We start from the raw sequence: 16,296 nt of genomic DNA on the forward strand, positions 1-16,296 counted from the left end.
TTCCAGTCATCAGACTGCTGGTGGCTAAACGAAACTTATTGGCATATCGTATAAAACATTTGCAAACTGAATACGGTTCGTAGGCAAATGTTACCTATGATAATAACTGTAGCAAAAATAAAGCGTTATTCATTAACGGAGGTAGTGAGCATGTTGATGATTATTTTCTGAATTGTAAGACATACATATTTATACTGAGAACATACGAAGTTATCATGTATTAAAGACCGTCATCAAAACAAGTTGTGTCATAATCTGCACTAAACATATACAACATTGGCGAGCAAGGACATCTCAGGACAAGTCACTTGTCCTCTATCGTCAGGCGCAGGTAGTGACCAGGGGACATGCCCATTGTTTACCGCAGTTAATTATTATGCCTCAACACAGTCGCAGACGGACTCTTGGCAAATGCCGACTAAGCTTGTCGCTGTCCACAATTCTCACAAAAATAACAATTAATATGATACTAATTTTTAAAATTGTGTGTTTATTGAAATATTCTTTGTAATGAAATATCAAATAAAAAATCATTATACAAAAACATTGTCTAGTTTGGAATCTATAACATATCTTAATAGCATTAGATGAAAGATCACTGCGACTATCATGCTCGCAGTATCGCGCTCGATTGAGGACCGTTACGTGAAATGAAACATCGAGTACGCGGGGTGGGGTAGGGAGTCGACTTGATGACGATGGCGCCCGAGCTCGGCCGAGTACCGAATGCCGAGACGTCGACATACGGTGGGGGACGCGGGGGTGCGCCACTTTATCGCAGCGAGCTGGCAACGTCGCGCGGGGTGGGAGCGCCCCGCGGCGCAACCTCTCACTCACCGTCGCCGGTTTGCCAGCCAGTGTTACCTTTGACGGTCGAACGTGTGGTTGTTTGATGTCAGTGACGTTGGCGTCGGCACTCGTGCAACACGTCTATCATGTTTCGTTGAATTTAAAGTCAGATCGTTTATGGACGATAACAATTAATATTAGTACCTAATGCTTAAATATAGTGACAAATACAAACGATATTGGATTTGGATGCTCCTCTTGAATTGTGCAGTGACAATTTAATTTTAAGGAACCAAAACAGTGCAGTGAACTACCGAAAGGATTGCTAAGTGGTTTAAAAATTGGATTTTGAAGAAGATATTGGGATTTTTTACTGCTTAAATTGGAAGTGCTCATGATTGATAAAGGAATAGAAGTGCATTAAATAAAAACTATCAAGGTGTGTGATGGAAGTTGCTAAAATATTTTTTTAAATTTTGCCTAAAATTTCGTTTAAGTTGAAGTTAAAAAGAATTTTATTTATTTTTAAAGATTTTCAAAATTTTATTTGTGCTACGTTTAAAACGCTCGTAGGCTTATGCTACGCTATATTTGCCTCAGCTGATCAAAAAAAAAAAGAATACGACGATCGAACCGTTCATCGACACATAAAAACTGGAGAACAAAATAAAAAAAACCGCCGTTACACATCACTATTTGTGTGTTTTTTTAAAACCCAGTGTTGTTGTTTTCGAGCATAAAAAAATTTAGCATACCTACGTATGTAAGTACATGAAATTATAAAAATACGTGTAAATTCGTGTTTTGATGAACGCTTCGTCGTTTATAGTTATGACTAGTTAGTTGGCAAACTTTCGTCTAACGTTAACATTAAAATTGAGAACGATCGAGCGCAAGTGACACGAATGCACGACAATAAAAGGAAACGGGTTGAATCAATTGATTTTGCGTTGACAACAAGGCCAGCTGAGCATCATGAAGGTTATCTACAGTGAAGTGCATCGTGTTTCAGGGGGTGCGTTGAAACGACAGGACGGCGAACTCTGGTAATACGGCAGGATACGCGGGAACGAACATAAGCTACGTGGGAGCACACGCTCCCGATTCTGAAAAACATCATATTCTGCACGATAACATAGGCTACAGAGTCAACGCGCCAAGGTAAGTAGTAATGTACAAAAAAAAAACATAATTTGATTATAAATTTCCTTTTATTTTTCGAAAAATAAACATATATCTTTTCTGTGGAATTTATTATCGATTGGGATTAAACATCAAATTTAATTTAAAAGGTAGTTTTATCTCAAATGAATTTGCTTTCCTCAATTTAAAAAGTTTACGTGAACAATTCTAAAACATTGTATTTTTATGTATTAAAACCAAAACCACGTTTATACTGCATAGAATGTTTTTATCTTATCCGGAATAAGTTTGTTTACATTTCAACAAAACGCTGAAACGTGACTCGCTTACCTTTGCTTACCTTATCGTAGTTAACAAGCAATAAAATCAAAAATAACGTATACTTAAAATACCGCAGGTGTACGACATCTAAAATTATAACGATTATTAATTAAAAAAATTAATATCATTCGATATATACTTAAATAAAACAATAACGTTAATATTCAATAAATCATCCAATTGCTTAATTATTGAAGATTAGTAACAGTACAAAGCAAAAATGTAACTATTTAAGTGCACGATGCACATCGCTGCAATTATAATGAAAGAAATGGAAATGTGCTCTTCCATTCACACGCACAGACGCTTTCGGCACCAAGCACGCACACCATCAAATGTTGACGCACACTACGATAAATTAACGCACACACTACCACTTACACTCACACTTACGCGAGATGGGAATGCAAGCGGTGACTGCACTTTAGCTCTTACAATAAACACAAACAAACAACACATTAACACACTAAGCGCATCGACTAATTAAAGGCTCATTAAAATTATTTTAATGCTTCTATATCGCCAATAAAATTAGACAACTAAATATAGAATATAGTGACGTTTTAGAAATTGATTACAAAGCATAAATATTAAAATAAAATAACTCTTAAAGGCAGAGGCGACATCGATGTTGTGTAGAATCCTGTCATTTTAACGCTTTCTAATATATTTTAAAAAAGTTAACGAATGACCTTAAGAAAAAAATGACATATATTGTTGCTCAATGTTACAATTATTAAAGAATAAATGAAATGCACACATGTCTTACATGTCTCATAAGAAATTAATAAATTAAAATGTTCTTGTTTCATTTTTAAGCTTATGCTTATTCAGGTTAGACATCGGGTTATCGCTCACAGTTGATATATTATATTTATTGTAATAAAAAAATAAAAAAGGTATTAATATAAAGAGAAATATGTTGAAATATCTATATTAATATACAACTTATAGGTTAATTTAATCATCAATACGAAACACTAATAATAGATTTAATTTATCTTATACGGAAAAACAAATTGTTATCACAGTATCGTAATAAAGCCCCATATTGACGTGAGCAGGCCCACTTACCCTAAGCGGGCGACTCGGCCTAGTCGACCCTTCCCGCTCATTGTGTCGTATTCACCCCAGAACGCTTGCCTCCATTTGCAACCCCCGGAATTTGCTCCTTGAAGCATGATTCATTCGTTCCCAACTCGGGTGTCAATTGACAAAAATAAGATAAAAATCGATGCAATAACAAACAAAACAAATGTATCTAGCGAGCTTTAATTTACCTCAGCATTATAAAAACAGAGATTGGTTAAGTTTTACGATAATAATGAGGCATTAATTTAATAGTACTTACTATTTTTGTTAACTTATTCTTGTCCATCTCATATCTTAATGTACAAGGTACAACATTTTTGTACCGAATATTTTTGGACATAGTTGGCGTAATTAATTATTGGCAATTCTACGACGTAAAAGCCATAATACTATTTTGTGTGAACAATGTGCTCACAATTTTGAAGTAGCGTTCAAAGGGGGGTGACCAACTGTCAGCTTACATAGGGGCGAACATGCCATGGCTTCACGCTAACTCATTTACAATCTATACGAAACTTATAATGATTAATACCTTATTTAACATCGTGTTAATCTTTCAAAACAATACTGACAGTAGAAATTTAACATCATGTTATCAATTTAAAAAATATATGTTGTATGTTCTTGTCTAATAAAGTTACCTATGAAATAAGTTACTACTTGTACTTTAAAAAAAATGTATAGGTTATTTACTATCATCGGAATAGAAGGTTTTTAAAGAAATCAAAATTACACGTGATTATCTAGCTACTGCCAATTAGCTAAGAATTCACCACGTCTGCGCAACAATCTAAAATTAACTGCAGTCTATGTATCAAAATACCTACATGTTACTCGCCCATCTCTCAATAGTATGCCAAACACCTTCCAGCTTCTGAAAATAGCACCGTAGTCATTCAAAATGATTTATTTAGGCGTCCTACGGCAATTGAGAAATAATACATGTGGGACGTCGAAACTACGATATTATATAAAGATTAAATTAAAAACAGTAAATCCAAATACATATCGTCGATGTGTCCTGTACTTATCATTGCTATTTACAATAGACATGTTCCAAGAATCGTCACAAAAGAAATAGCTTGCTTTCAAGACCCAAAATATTTTGAGCAGAACGTAAGTTATTATTCGGATGTGGTACCTCTTTAAAAAAAACCAGGATGCAGAACACTCTTGATTTTTTGTCGATCGCGCTCTGTGATCGGCAAAAAGAAAAAGTCTCAGACAAATCTATAAAAAGAAGTGTAGGTCGGGCCGAGTTTACCTAAGAAAAGACCCTTGTAAATCATCTGCAGTGTCGATGTATTGTAAAGCGACGCGACGAGTTGAGCGTTGTTGACTTGTGTTTATTGGCTGTCGACGCTACTAAGTATCTGTTAAGTTATTTATTTTGAAGTATTCTAAAGTGGCATTTATATCGACCGAAATGGTTTTTCATAGCGACAAATTTCATTCTTTCATATTATAATCTTTTTATGCATTACACTATTTACACATGCATTATAATAGTTTTGTTTCCACGCCTTCTTTAAAGAGTTACAATAAAATTTAGTTCTCATATTGTTTTTGTGTGAGTTTATATTCATTATAAAAATATCCCGTAACACAATAGTCCACATTGTAGCACTACTACAGAAGCGCAAGTAACAATAAGCCCGTGCGAGTGTTTGTCGGGCATTTGTCGAATGGGAATTATTAGAAAGGGCTCCGGGAAGGCTCGGGAATTCGCCCCAAAAGCAGTTCACATGAAATGTTCTCCCACTCCGGCACCGTAGAAAAAATCAAACACACATCCCGATTGAAACACAGGGGTAACACGTCACTCACTGTATATGAACATATTGATTTTTTTTTCGTCATTGTTCATATAATAATAAGATCTCTGTACGTTCTAAAAAATGTCTTACGTCAATAAAATTCGGGTTGAATATTGGGTTTGAGTGTATTAATAATCGATGCGTTAACGCGTGGAATGTAAAATGTAAGACTCTGCAAGGCCACTTGCAATGGAATAGAAACTATTCATATCGTAGGTGAAATAAAATTAACTACAATGATTTCACGTTTTAGTATGTGCTCTGAGTTTGTAACAATAGTATGACGAGTTACTCTAGTATTATATAAATATATTTATAAATGTATATATCTATTATAAATATACAATATAGTTACCTAATCGAAACTACAAACGTATAAAATAGATAAAATGAAAATACATATTTTGTCTTTTGGTTTCGATTCGGTTCATTGCAACGTTTTAGTTGAAATTCATTCCGCACATCGGTTTCCCCGAAACTCGTAAGCGGGCTACAAGCAACCTTTTTACAATATTTTTTTTCTATTAAGACTAGTTTGTGTCTGCCTTTTTATCGATACTAAAATCCACAACGATTAATACCCAAACAACCATGGCTATTTTCTGTATAGTATTTGAAATAGGCTCAACAACGAAATGAATCCGATATTTAACATTATGCATTTGTTCTAAAGCGGCTATGGGTGCGCCGGCGGTCCGGGCGCGATGAGCGGCGGGGGCGAGAACGCGCAGTTCGGCGCCACCGCCGCGATGGTCGCCGCGGCCACGACGGCCGCGATGCAGGACTCGCAGCCCTTCTCGCAGGTAAATAATATTTAAGACGAGTTCGTAAATCACGGCTTAGAATTGGTTGATGGTTTCTACCTTTGGTAGAGGACGTTCTTTTCCTTTTTTAAATAGTTAGATTACGAGACTCAATATATTGATGCGTATTTTAAATTTTCAGATGCAAAACAATATGACTATGGGAAATCCCCAGTATAGTGCGATGAACGGCTACGGTCAGCAACGCAGCCATAACCCCGCTATGACGGGAATGGGAATGGGCGGGAATGGCGGCATGAATGGCATGACTGGCATGGGCCAGATGGGAAACGCTATGAATGGCATGAATCCTATGGCTCAAATGGCCAACATGGGCATGCACGCTAATATGATGTCTTCACAAATGGGTCCAGGACAAATGGGCGGATCAGCGAAAATGGGTCCTGGATACCAAAGGCGTCATACGCCGTATCCGTCAGGAACAATGCTTATGGGATCCAGGAAAACTCAATACATGGGGGCACAACCCAGCTTTGGTCCCGGACCTGGTCAATATCCCACAGGTTACGGTGGAAGACCGAGTTTTCAGAGTCAATATCCACCCCAACAACCCCTTGGTCCAAGTGGCAATTTCAATACTGGAATGAGAACTACCATGAGGCAGTCAACGCCACCCTATTCAAACCAAGGCCAATACTTCAACAGTGCTGTTCCGAATCAATTCCCACAGCATCAAGCTGGAAATGGACAATACGGTAGCCAATATGGCGGACAATTTGCACAAGAAGTAGCTATGCGATCCAATATGAGTTATCAGCATAGTCCCGTGCCCGGAAACCCTACTCCTCCGCTTACGCCTGCAAGCAGTATGCCACCTTACATCAGTCCAAATGCCGATGTTAAGCCTCACTTTAATGAACTGAAACCACCGATCGGCATGCAAAGTAAGAAACGCTTTAAATCATTGCAAACGACTTAATTACATTAACTTATAATTAAAAATGAATTCCTACTGATTATATAGTGTAATTAATTACTTATTTTACTTCTAGATGATGAGCTCCGGTTAACATTCCCCGTACGAGATGGTATTATATTACCACCTTTTAGATTAGAACATAATTTAGCAGTTAGCAACCATGTATTCCAATTAAAACCTACGGTTCACTCAACGCTTATATGGAGGTAAACATTCGTCACATTTATTTAATACATATAAACATACAAAAAAGCTAAGTGAAGAGTTGTTTAAATGAAAAACCCAGTATAACATATTTTTTACACCACTTGCAGATCTGATCTGGAGCTACAACTTAAATGCTTTCATCATGAAGATCGACAAATGAACACTAACTGGCCTGCAAGTGTGCAAGTTTCTGTAAATGCAACGCCATTAATCATTGATCGAGGAGAAAACAAAACCTCGCACAAACCATTGTACCTGAAAGAAGTATGCCAACCTGGCAGGAATACGATACAGATTACCGTCTCCGCTTGTTGTTGTGTAAGTATTTAAATATACATAAATTCTACGAAAGTATTAACAATCGTCTGAGAAAAATTATAATATATTAATTTCTTCTTTCAGTCACATTTGTTCGTTTTACAATTAGTACATCGGCCGAGCGTACGAAGCGTACTACAAGGATTACTAAGAAAGCGGTTGCTTACAGCAGACCATTGCATTGCTAAAATTAAAATGAACTTTAATCAAACTCCAGTCAACCCTAACAATGGTTCTAACCCTACAAGTGATAGAGACAGTGTTGAACAAACAGCCTTGAAAGTATCTTTAAAATGTCCAATCACATTTAAGAAAATAACATTACCCGCGCGAGGACATGAGTGTAAACATATACAATGTTTTGATTTAGAATCGTACTTACAACTTAATTGTGAGAGAGGATCATGGCGATGTCCAGTTTGCAAGTAAGTGATAACTTTTATATTTTGTTGTAGTTGTAAGTGTGGAAAGGGAAGAAATAAATTTATAATTATATTTTACTATTACAGTAAACCTGCTCAGTTAGAAGGCTTAGAAGTGGATCAGTACATGTGGGGTATCCTAAATACCTTAAACACTTCTGATGTTGATGAAGTAACGATCGATAGTGGGGCAAATTGGAAAGCTACTAAGATAAACACTAATGCTGGTATCAAGGTAAGCAAAAATACTTTAACTGAAATTTTTTTATGTTTATGTTTCTGTAATATCGTTAATACGAAAATAGTAATATTCAAATATACTTTTTTATTTACTTGGCAATAATAATTCTTATTTTACTACAAATTAATAACTGGACTTTCGTTTGATTTAAATATTACTAAACTGACATTTATAATCAATATTTTTTGTCAACTTTGCAGCAAGAGGATGACAGCAATGATACACCTGGGAAGAGAAGTAAAGCCGTGTCTCCTGGATCAATGAATATGCCAACAATGAATAATTGGGACATGAATCAAGCTCTATCACCCTATTTACCTCCAGATATGAACACAATTGCTAGCGGTTCTATGATTTCGTCATACAACCAAGGAGGCCAAAACAGGAACTCCGGGTCGAGTAATCAAAACTATGACTTCGGTATGAGCAATGGTCCAGGCAGCAACGAATATGCGGGCAATGGGCCACTTTCACACTTGAATGAGAGCGTAAACTCTCTAGATCCCCTTAATGCAATGGAGAAAAGTCTAAACGAGCAGGTTAGTACTATATTTATAATAATAAGTCTATTTCAACTAGATAAAGTAACACTTTACAATCTCTCTATAAAACTTTACATATAAATTGTTCAAGTCCTTTGTATTTTTTAATCCGGTATGATTAGCCAATATAATTATAGTAGGATGCTGTATTTTACAGTGTAAGGAAATTTGAATACTTCTGCTGTGCCGGTGTATAAAGGCGAAGTTGACCACTTACTAGTCTGCCTACCTATAATACATAATAAAAATAAATAAAAAACAATAGATGCCGCACACACCTCATACGCCGCACACGCCGGGCTCTGCACACACGCCGGGAGGTGGCGGAGGCGCGCACACGCCGGGCTCCAGTCACACGCCCGGCCCGCCCTCTGTCGACCATCATCCACTCACAGATGTCGACATCCCGGCAGACCTCAACTTTGATCCCGCAGCCGTTATCGATGGCGAGGGCACCGATAATCTCAATGTGAGTATATCTGCAAAAAAAAAATTAAATAAATAGATCAATTCAGACAGTAATAAAATAGTTTTTGGTATTTTATAAAAAAAAACAAGACATTTCAAACAAACTTTATATATGCACTCTTCCACAGCGTATTTACAAAAATTACCCGTAATTAACAATTATTTCTCTCTGTGTAGCTTAATATCTAATTGATTATTTATCGTTACAGTTGCTTCCGGAGACGAGTGTAGACCCGATGGAATTGCTTTCTTACTTGGATGCACCTGCACTCGGAGAGCTGTTGGCAACTCCGCCTTCATCCTCATCGTCAGCTGGTTCTCATCCACCTCGGGCACCTTCCTCTGACGATCTCCTGGCTCTCTTCGAATGAACCGGAATCATGTAAGAGAGGGCAACAATCTTACGAATGAAAGCTAATGAGGTGAAAAGATCTCGTTTAGTCATTCAGCTTCCACGTGTTTGCCGTGTACGGCCAAAATCCAGCTCTTCATACAAGTGGAGCCCGACATTGTGATACTAGATTTTAGTTCCTTCTCCAGAAGTGAAAACGTTGAGTGTCGCAAAACTTTCCCAAATGTATTACTCTAAAACTAATCATTATAAAGTGAAGAAAGCGACATTTGACATAGTCACGTGTGTCTTGTTAAAACAACGGCGCAGGAGAAAATTTAGTAGGTATAATATTATAGTTAATATTGTATTAAGACGAGCCGTGGGCGGCGCCCGCCATGCACTGCGGTGTTGTGCATGTATAGTTCCTCGCACCGCCGCAAACACGGTGGCGCACCTAAGCTATTCTAAACTGTAGTTTAAAATGTAACACAAATTTAAATTAATTATATATTAATTCAACTTCTTATTCGATTTGATAATATTATCGTCGATTAAAGTTTTTGATTTGTGTCCATACTTTGTGAATAATTTATCATGTGTAAATAAAAGAATATATTTTATTCATATTGTTATTTCGGTAACATACAGGACGTCGCACCGCCTGTAAATATAGATTAAAGCATCGCGACGGTCGCGGGAGGCATCATGAATCTTATAGTTCCTATTTAATGCGAGCGAACTATAATGTTCAATTGCCGTTTATTGTAAGATATTCATTGACGTTTTCGCATATTCTGCATTTTTAAATGGTAAGGTATAGGATACGTGAGTAAAATGCTACTCGCTTTTTGGGTGATATATTCTAAATGAGTTGTTTCCAATCAACTTTGCGTAACGAATCATTTGTTACTAAACTATATTGTAAATGTGAGTGCAAAATTGAACTCTGTTAAATTATTTTGCGTTATGTGAATCGAAGAATGATAGAAATATATTTTAATTTCTATAAATAAAAGAGTAATGAACTGTATTATTTGTAAATAAGAATCTAGTTAAGAATATTATATTATCTAGTTATATCTAGAAGAACATGGCAGATACTTATATGATGGCCAGTTTTAGTGTAGTATTACTAAATTAAAAATCTACACATGGTTTTACATGTACATACAAATTATAAATACCATATACAAGTCATTGCGTTCAGAGTGCAGATGTACTGACAATATGCCTTATAATATTCGAATACCATTTACCAATTTAAAAAATTAGTCAAATTTAATAGCTCAATATTTCATTACAAAATAATCATCAGACTTCTTAATTTAATTTAAAAACTTATTATACCTTAGTCAAATTATAAAACGAAATGTTTTATTAACAAAAAATATACTTGATTCTGTACTCTGAAACGCTTTTCTTATAGTTCTGAATCTAAGCTATTAGCAAAACCTCTCAATCTTTGCTCATCTTAATTCTACATTGTCAATATCAACTTTATATGCATCTATAGAAAGTCTAATTGAAAGCAATAATCAATAAATACAATATATATACAGACATATATATTATATAATTATCTCTAGATGTTATTTTAAAATATTATATTATATAGTTTTATTAACTGTTGAATAACTGAATCAGGAAATTGTGATGAGCATAGTATTGACATGAACTTGTTTCACATATTTTCAAATGTTTGGTTCTGATTAGATGTTTGTTTATAAAATATTTAAACAATTATAATTTATATTTTCAGATAATTTAATAATTATTATTGAAATCTAAGTGGAATTAAGTTCCCATAAAACAAATCAATACAAAATAGATTTTTGACTCCATTGCTTATTTTGAACTGCCAAGCCAGACTAAATAAAAACAAAAATAAATTACCTAACCCTTGAGATTATTTTTAACTCTATAAAGACTAAAAAAGGGTGTGCTTTTTTGGTTAAATGCATAATACAAAGTAGATGATACGATTGAAACAACAGAAGATACAAATTGATTTTGAAAACATATTTATTATTACTATCTGCAATCACCAAATTTAAACTTTTTGTATTAAAAAAGTCTATTTGGCAGTTCTTTGTTTCTAAACTGTGTATAAATACAATCAAAATGGAGTATATAGAGTAACCTACAGTGATAACTTACTCTTTAAAGTTAATGAACAGTTTTAAAATAATCTGTAACTTAAGAGTTATATGTATAACTTCTCACTAACTTTTGTAAAAAATTGGTGATTTGTGCATCTTTACTTCATGCTATGAATATGGACGCCTCTTTAGAGTTAGTCAACTATTATGAAAAACAATATAATAAGTCTTATACAAAGCCGTGGTCAATTATTCCTCCATTATAACATGAAAACGTCATTACATCTTATTAAAGTCAATGGTAACAGTAAGTCTAGTTGATCACAGCTTTTAACTTTAAAATACATACTTTTAAGGGACCTTCAATTCCAGTTAGCTAGTTCTATTTATTGTAGTGAATATTGCTATTGGATGGATTATCACATAAATTTTTGCAAGACCAAATCATACTTTTTTACAATTTTACCTTTGTAGGGTAAAAATTAATTTGTTTATATAAAATGAAAAATATCATAAAAATGTATAGCATATCACAGTACAGAAAGCAAAGATCAAATGTGTAATTCATCCAAGAGAGTAAATTATTACAATATATTTTGTTGAATATTGTAATGAACTTCTGTCAAATAAAGTAGATTTTGTGCTCATACAATTTTAAGAAGCAGCATTTGGAAATAAGTGAAGAAGCAATTCTGATACAAAATGTAACCGTGACTCAAAGTTCATGGAAAGCCAAACTGTACTTTAGTAGTAAAACTTTAAACTTAACATGATAATTCTTAATCAGGTTGGTTTCCACTGGAATTCATTTTGAAATGTGTAAAATGGGAAAACATAACATTTTTATGTTATTGAAAATAAAAGGAATTTAAAACATTAAAATAGATCTTTCATTTTACTATCTATTATGAACGAGCCTTCCGTGTTAAATGAAAGTTTATTATTCCAAATTACAGTTCTGCATGTCATATTCATAATCATCATTCTTCATTTCCATTCATATTTATCGCACATTATAAGCAATAACTATTCTAAAAAGATTTAACAAACTTACCTCTGCGAGATAGTTCTTGCGGTTGTTGTTTTGATCATATTTTGTCGTAAATAGTCAAATGCTTAAAAAATAACTGCTCATTATACCTTTAAACTTTTGATAAAATTTTCCTGAAAATTATTGGATACACATAATATTTTAAAATATTCAATTCTAAAATACGAAACTTGATAAAATTATATTATACGTGTACTTGTATATTATCAAGTTTCAATATTATTAATATTTAAGGCAGATCATTTACAGAATCATAGAGTTAGAGTTACCAGTGTATAACTCCTGAGCAAATAAATTAATATAACAAATTATTTATTAATTTTAATAAAAAAAAACACACAGTTAATAACTTAGAGGGTATTACAAGTGTTAGGTTAATATTGGAGTTGGTCGAAAACAATTTAGGTACTTTTATTTTATTTACGATTTTCATTTTTTTTAGTAGCAAAGCTCTCTAGCCAGCCAGTAACTTTTTAAATTTTTATTTTATTGATACTTAACAATATAAAAAAATGTCATCAATAATGTTTTTTAATTTTCTTCAAATCAATAACTCGGCAGTTATATCACTGTAATGTAACAAAGTTCGGCTTACGCTATTAAATTAATAGCGTTACGCTATTAATTTAATAGTATTAATATATCATATTGTATAAAGGTTCTCATAGAAACCAGAATATGATGCGTTCATATTCGAATCATTAGGTTTTTATTTAATTAAATTAAAAATCAAACCGAGTTTATACATGATTATTTAGAGAATCAAGTTACAAACTACTGTAAGTAATTAAGATCAGAATAATACGAGTTTCGTTTAAATACGTTAAAGAAGAAGATTATGAATTACAGACATTTTCGCAATGATAAAGGTATTATGACAATAACGTACCTACAACTCGACTCATGGAAGAAGGAAGAGGAGGAATTAAAATAAGATAAAATTAACAGAAAAAGAGTGTAGTTTATAAATAATATAAATAAATGCTAGCTAATTTCAGACTGTAAAACAAAAGCAAAAAAAGGAGCTCACACACTCGTCAATGAGAAAAAGCTTATATAAACTTTGTTGATGCGAATTGATACGTAACCCCAAAAGTGCTGCAACCAAAATTAATTATGTTGTCTGTCTTTGCGTTAAAATTTAGGAAATACTATTCACAAACATTAAAAAAGGACGATGGAGTATCATCCGCAAGAGTACTTTTAGGCATATTTGATTTTAATTTCCTTTTTTATTTGTTTTTGACTTGGAACACCAAATATGAATTACACTTCTTGAATTTTTCTTAGGTTAGATATTGTTTTTTCCTAGGAGAGGGTTAAGAAGTACTTGTTGAACCAAGTAGTGGACAGTGTTTTCAATAATAATTTTATTTATCTATAACTTTTGCCCTAATTAAAATTATTGTAAACAATTTTTTTTTTTAAACAATATAATATTTATGTATGTATACAATTACATAATTATTATAAATATATATAAGATATTATGCAGTATTTATATATGAACAAGGAGAAAATTTGTAAGGGTACAAGCTAATAAATCTTCAATAATGATTTTCTTCGTGACTCAGATCGCTTAAGAGCCCTTCCATTACCTTAGAAAGTGCTGTGGTGCTGGATATATGCCGATATTTATTTAGGTCAGATCCTCCTTTTTGGAAACAGCTTGCACATTAGTCTTTCTCTTTAAGCCTCCGGCACACATCCTGTAGAAACAGACATCTAGAACAAGCGCATTAACACTGAAGACAACTTCACTGCACACTTTATCACCACTATAGCTTTTCCATATATAGTAGTTAGTTATAATTAGTTTTGCCAGAAAATTAGCTTTCGGTTGCGGAATGTAAACTAGTGATCAGTCCGAATTTATGTGCTTTTCGTTCTTACAGGACTTGGATTCTATATTGTACTTTGCTTTCAGTGAACCTATGTTGGAAGCCCTCCTAACGCTGGGTGCGTCAGGTTAGGTAGGGGTTATAAGGAGATTTGAGTTAGAAATGTAGTATTCCATTCCCAAAATGTCTCACCAGCAATAGTAGTGGCGCTAGATCTCGAGTCTTTCCTTGTGCAGCTCGTTCTATGCAAGGGCTGCCGCAAATTAATTGCACATACCATTACATTATGGCGGCTAATAGCGCCAAAGACGACGTCTACATACTGGTTTTGTCACATGAGGAGCCTGGACCTCAACTTAATATTCTACTGAATGAGCAATCTGCAAAAGATACAGTAGAGAAGGCGCCTGCTCATCTATACCTTGGATCCTGATGGCCTAATCAACCAAATAGATCAAGTCATGCGTGATATCGAAAGTACGAGCAATCTCCCTAGCATGGTAGCCGGAATAATAGAGGTAGCGACAAGAAGGAGCATTTGTGTCTCCATAAGAGATAATATTACTAATCGTGCTATCTCAAGATGCTGGTGGACAGCATTGAAGTTAGCGTGGAATCCACAGATGATAGCAAAATCGATCTAAAACAGCTGATGATGATCCAGTCACGGCGACTGTCTTCAACTCCGGCTTTGACGTTGATGTGCTTGCATGTGGCTTACGTAGCCAATTTTATTCGTAAAAAACCTCGCACATTGCGGGCATGAGAGCACACCATTCAGTGTGCATAACATAAGTTTGGATGCCAAAATGAAATATTTGAAGAACCTCGACGAATGGTTGTTATAAAAAAAACTTGTCTCGCTTTATATTTTTGTAAATATTGGGTTACTTGATTTGACTACCAATATATTAAAATCAGGTAATTTTCTTTTCTAAATTCTATAAATAATTAGGAGACTCGACAATTTTACAGATTTTGATATTAATAAAATATTGTATTATTTTTTTTATGGGGGGTGAAGCTAGTATACATAAGCTGGGTGGGATCACTTGGGTGCCGGACCTGGTGATCTCTAAAAAATACCCAATAGCGCTTACTGCAAACTTTGATGGTGAAGTTTAGTTAATGCAGGTACTAGCCAGTCCGATCTGTCCACGTCCCCGCCGTACCCCCTGGGACCTTCTGCGACCGTGCTTCTGGCACGCTCACCATCAAGTTGGATCACAGATGCTAAGGACAAAGGGCGCAAGGCGAGTTACCGGCGCCTTAAAACCGGTACCACCGGCAGGGACGACACCCGAAATAAAACGGAGCATAATCTCGCAGCTCAAAGGTGGTACTCCACCGGGGATCTATAGATGCAGGGGGCTAATCACCCACTCATCTGAATATAAATTGATTACGAAAGGAAAAGTAAACTCAACGGACCAGATACAAAAATATCGACCTGGCTATGGAAAACGGATCAAAGATTTCACTTCATGTACTTGGAATGTTAGAACATTATACCGACCCGCAGGTCTTAAACTTTTGTGTGAACAACTGGACAAGCATGGAGCCGATATAACTGCAATACAGGAAATGCGATGGTTAGGGAGCGGTATCCGAGAACAGGCAAAGTACACGACCTATTATAGCTGTAACACCAAAGACCACACTTTCGGGACCGGCTTCATTGTAAGTAAGCGAATTAAACACCTTGTTATCGATTTCCTACCTATCAATGAACGAATGTGTAAGTTACGGTTAAGGGGGAAATTCCGCAACTATTCAATAATAAACATTCATGCTCCTACAAATGAAGCTATAGAAGAAGAGAAAGAAAGATGGTACGCCCGCCTAGAAGGGGAATACAACAAGACACC

The 16,296-nt window shown here is 34.8% G+C and overlaps 1 protein-coding gene across 1 annotated transcript; it reads left to right on the plus strand.

Moving 5' to 3' along the window:
* Positions 1-840: 840 nt before the first annotated feature.
* Positions 841-12,418, plus strand: LOC124532216 (zinc finger MIZ domain-containing protein 1). The gene is made up of 11 exons (XM_047106973.1): positions 841-1,228; positions 1,802-1,950; positions 5,836-5,965; positions 6,108-6,870; positions 6,979-7,111; positions 7,220-7,430; positions 7,515-7,855; positions 7,940-8,087; positions 8,294-8,632; positions 8,901-9,104; positions 9,313-12,418. Exons 3-11 carry the CDS (start codon positions 5,867-5,869, stop codon positions 9,472-9,474), a joined length of 2,400 nt encoding a protein of 799 aa, XP_046962929.1. The 5' UTR covers positions 841-1,228; positions 1,802-1,950; positions 5,836-5,866; the 3' UTR covers positions 9,475-12,418.
* The last annotated feature ends 3,878 nt before the right edge of the window (positions 12,419-16,296 follow it).

Source organism: Vanessa cardui, chromosome 9, assembly GCF_905220365.1.
Source record: "Vanessa cardui chromosome 9, ilVanCard2.1, whole genome shotgun sequence".
Taxonomy (NCBI): Eukaryota; Metazoa; Arthropoda; class Insecta; order Lepidoptera; family Nymphalidae; genus Vanessa; species Vanessa cardui.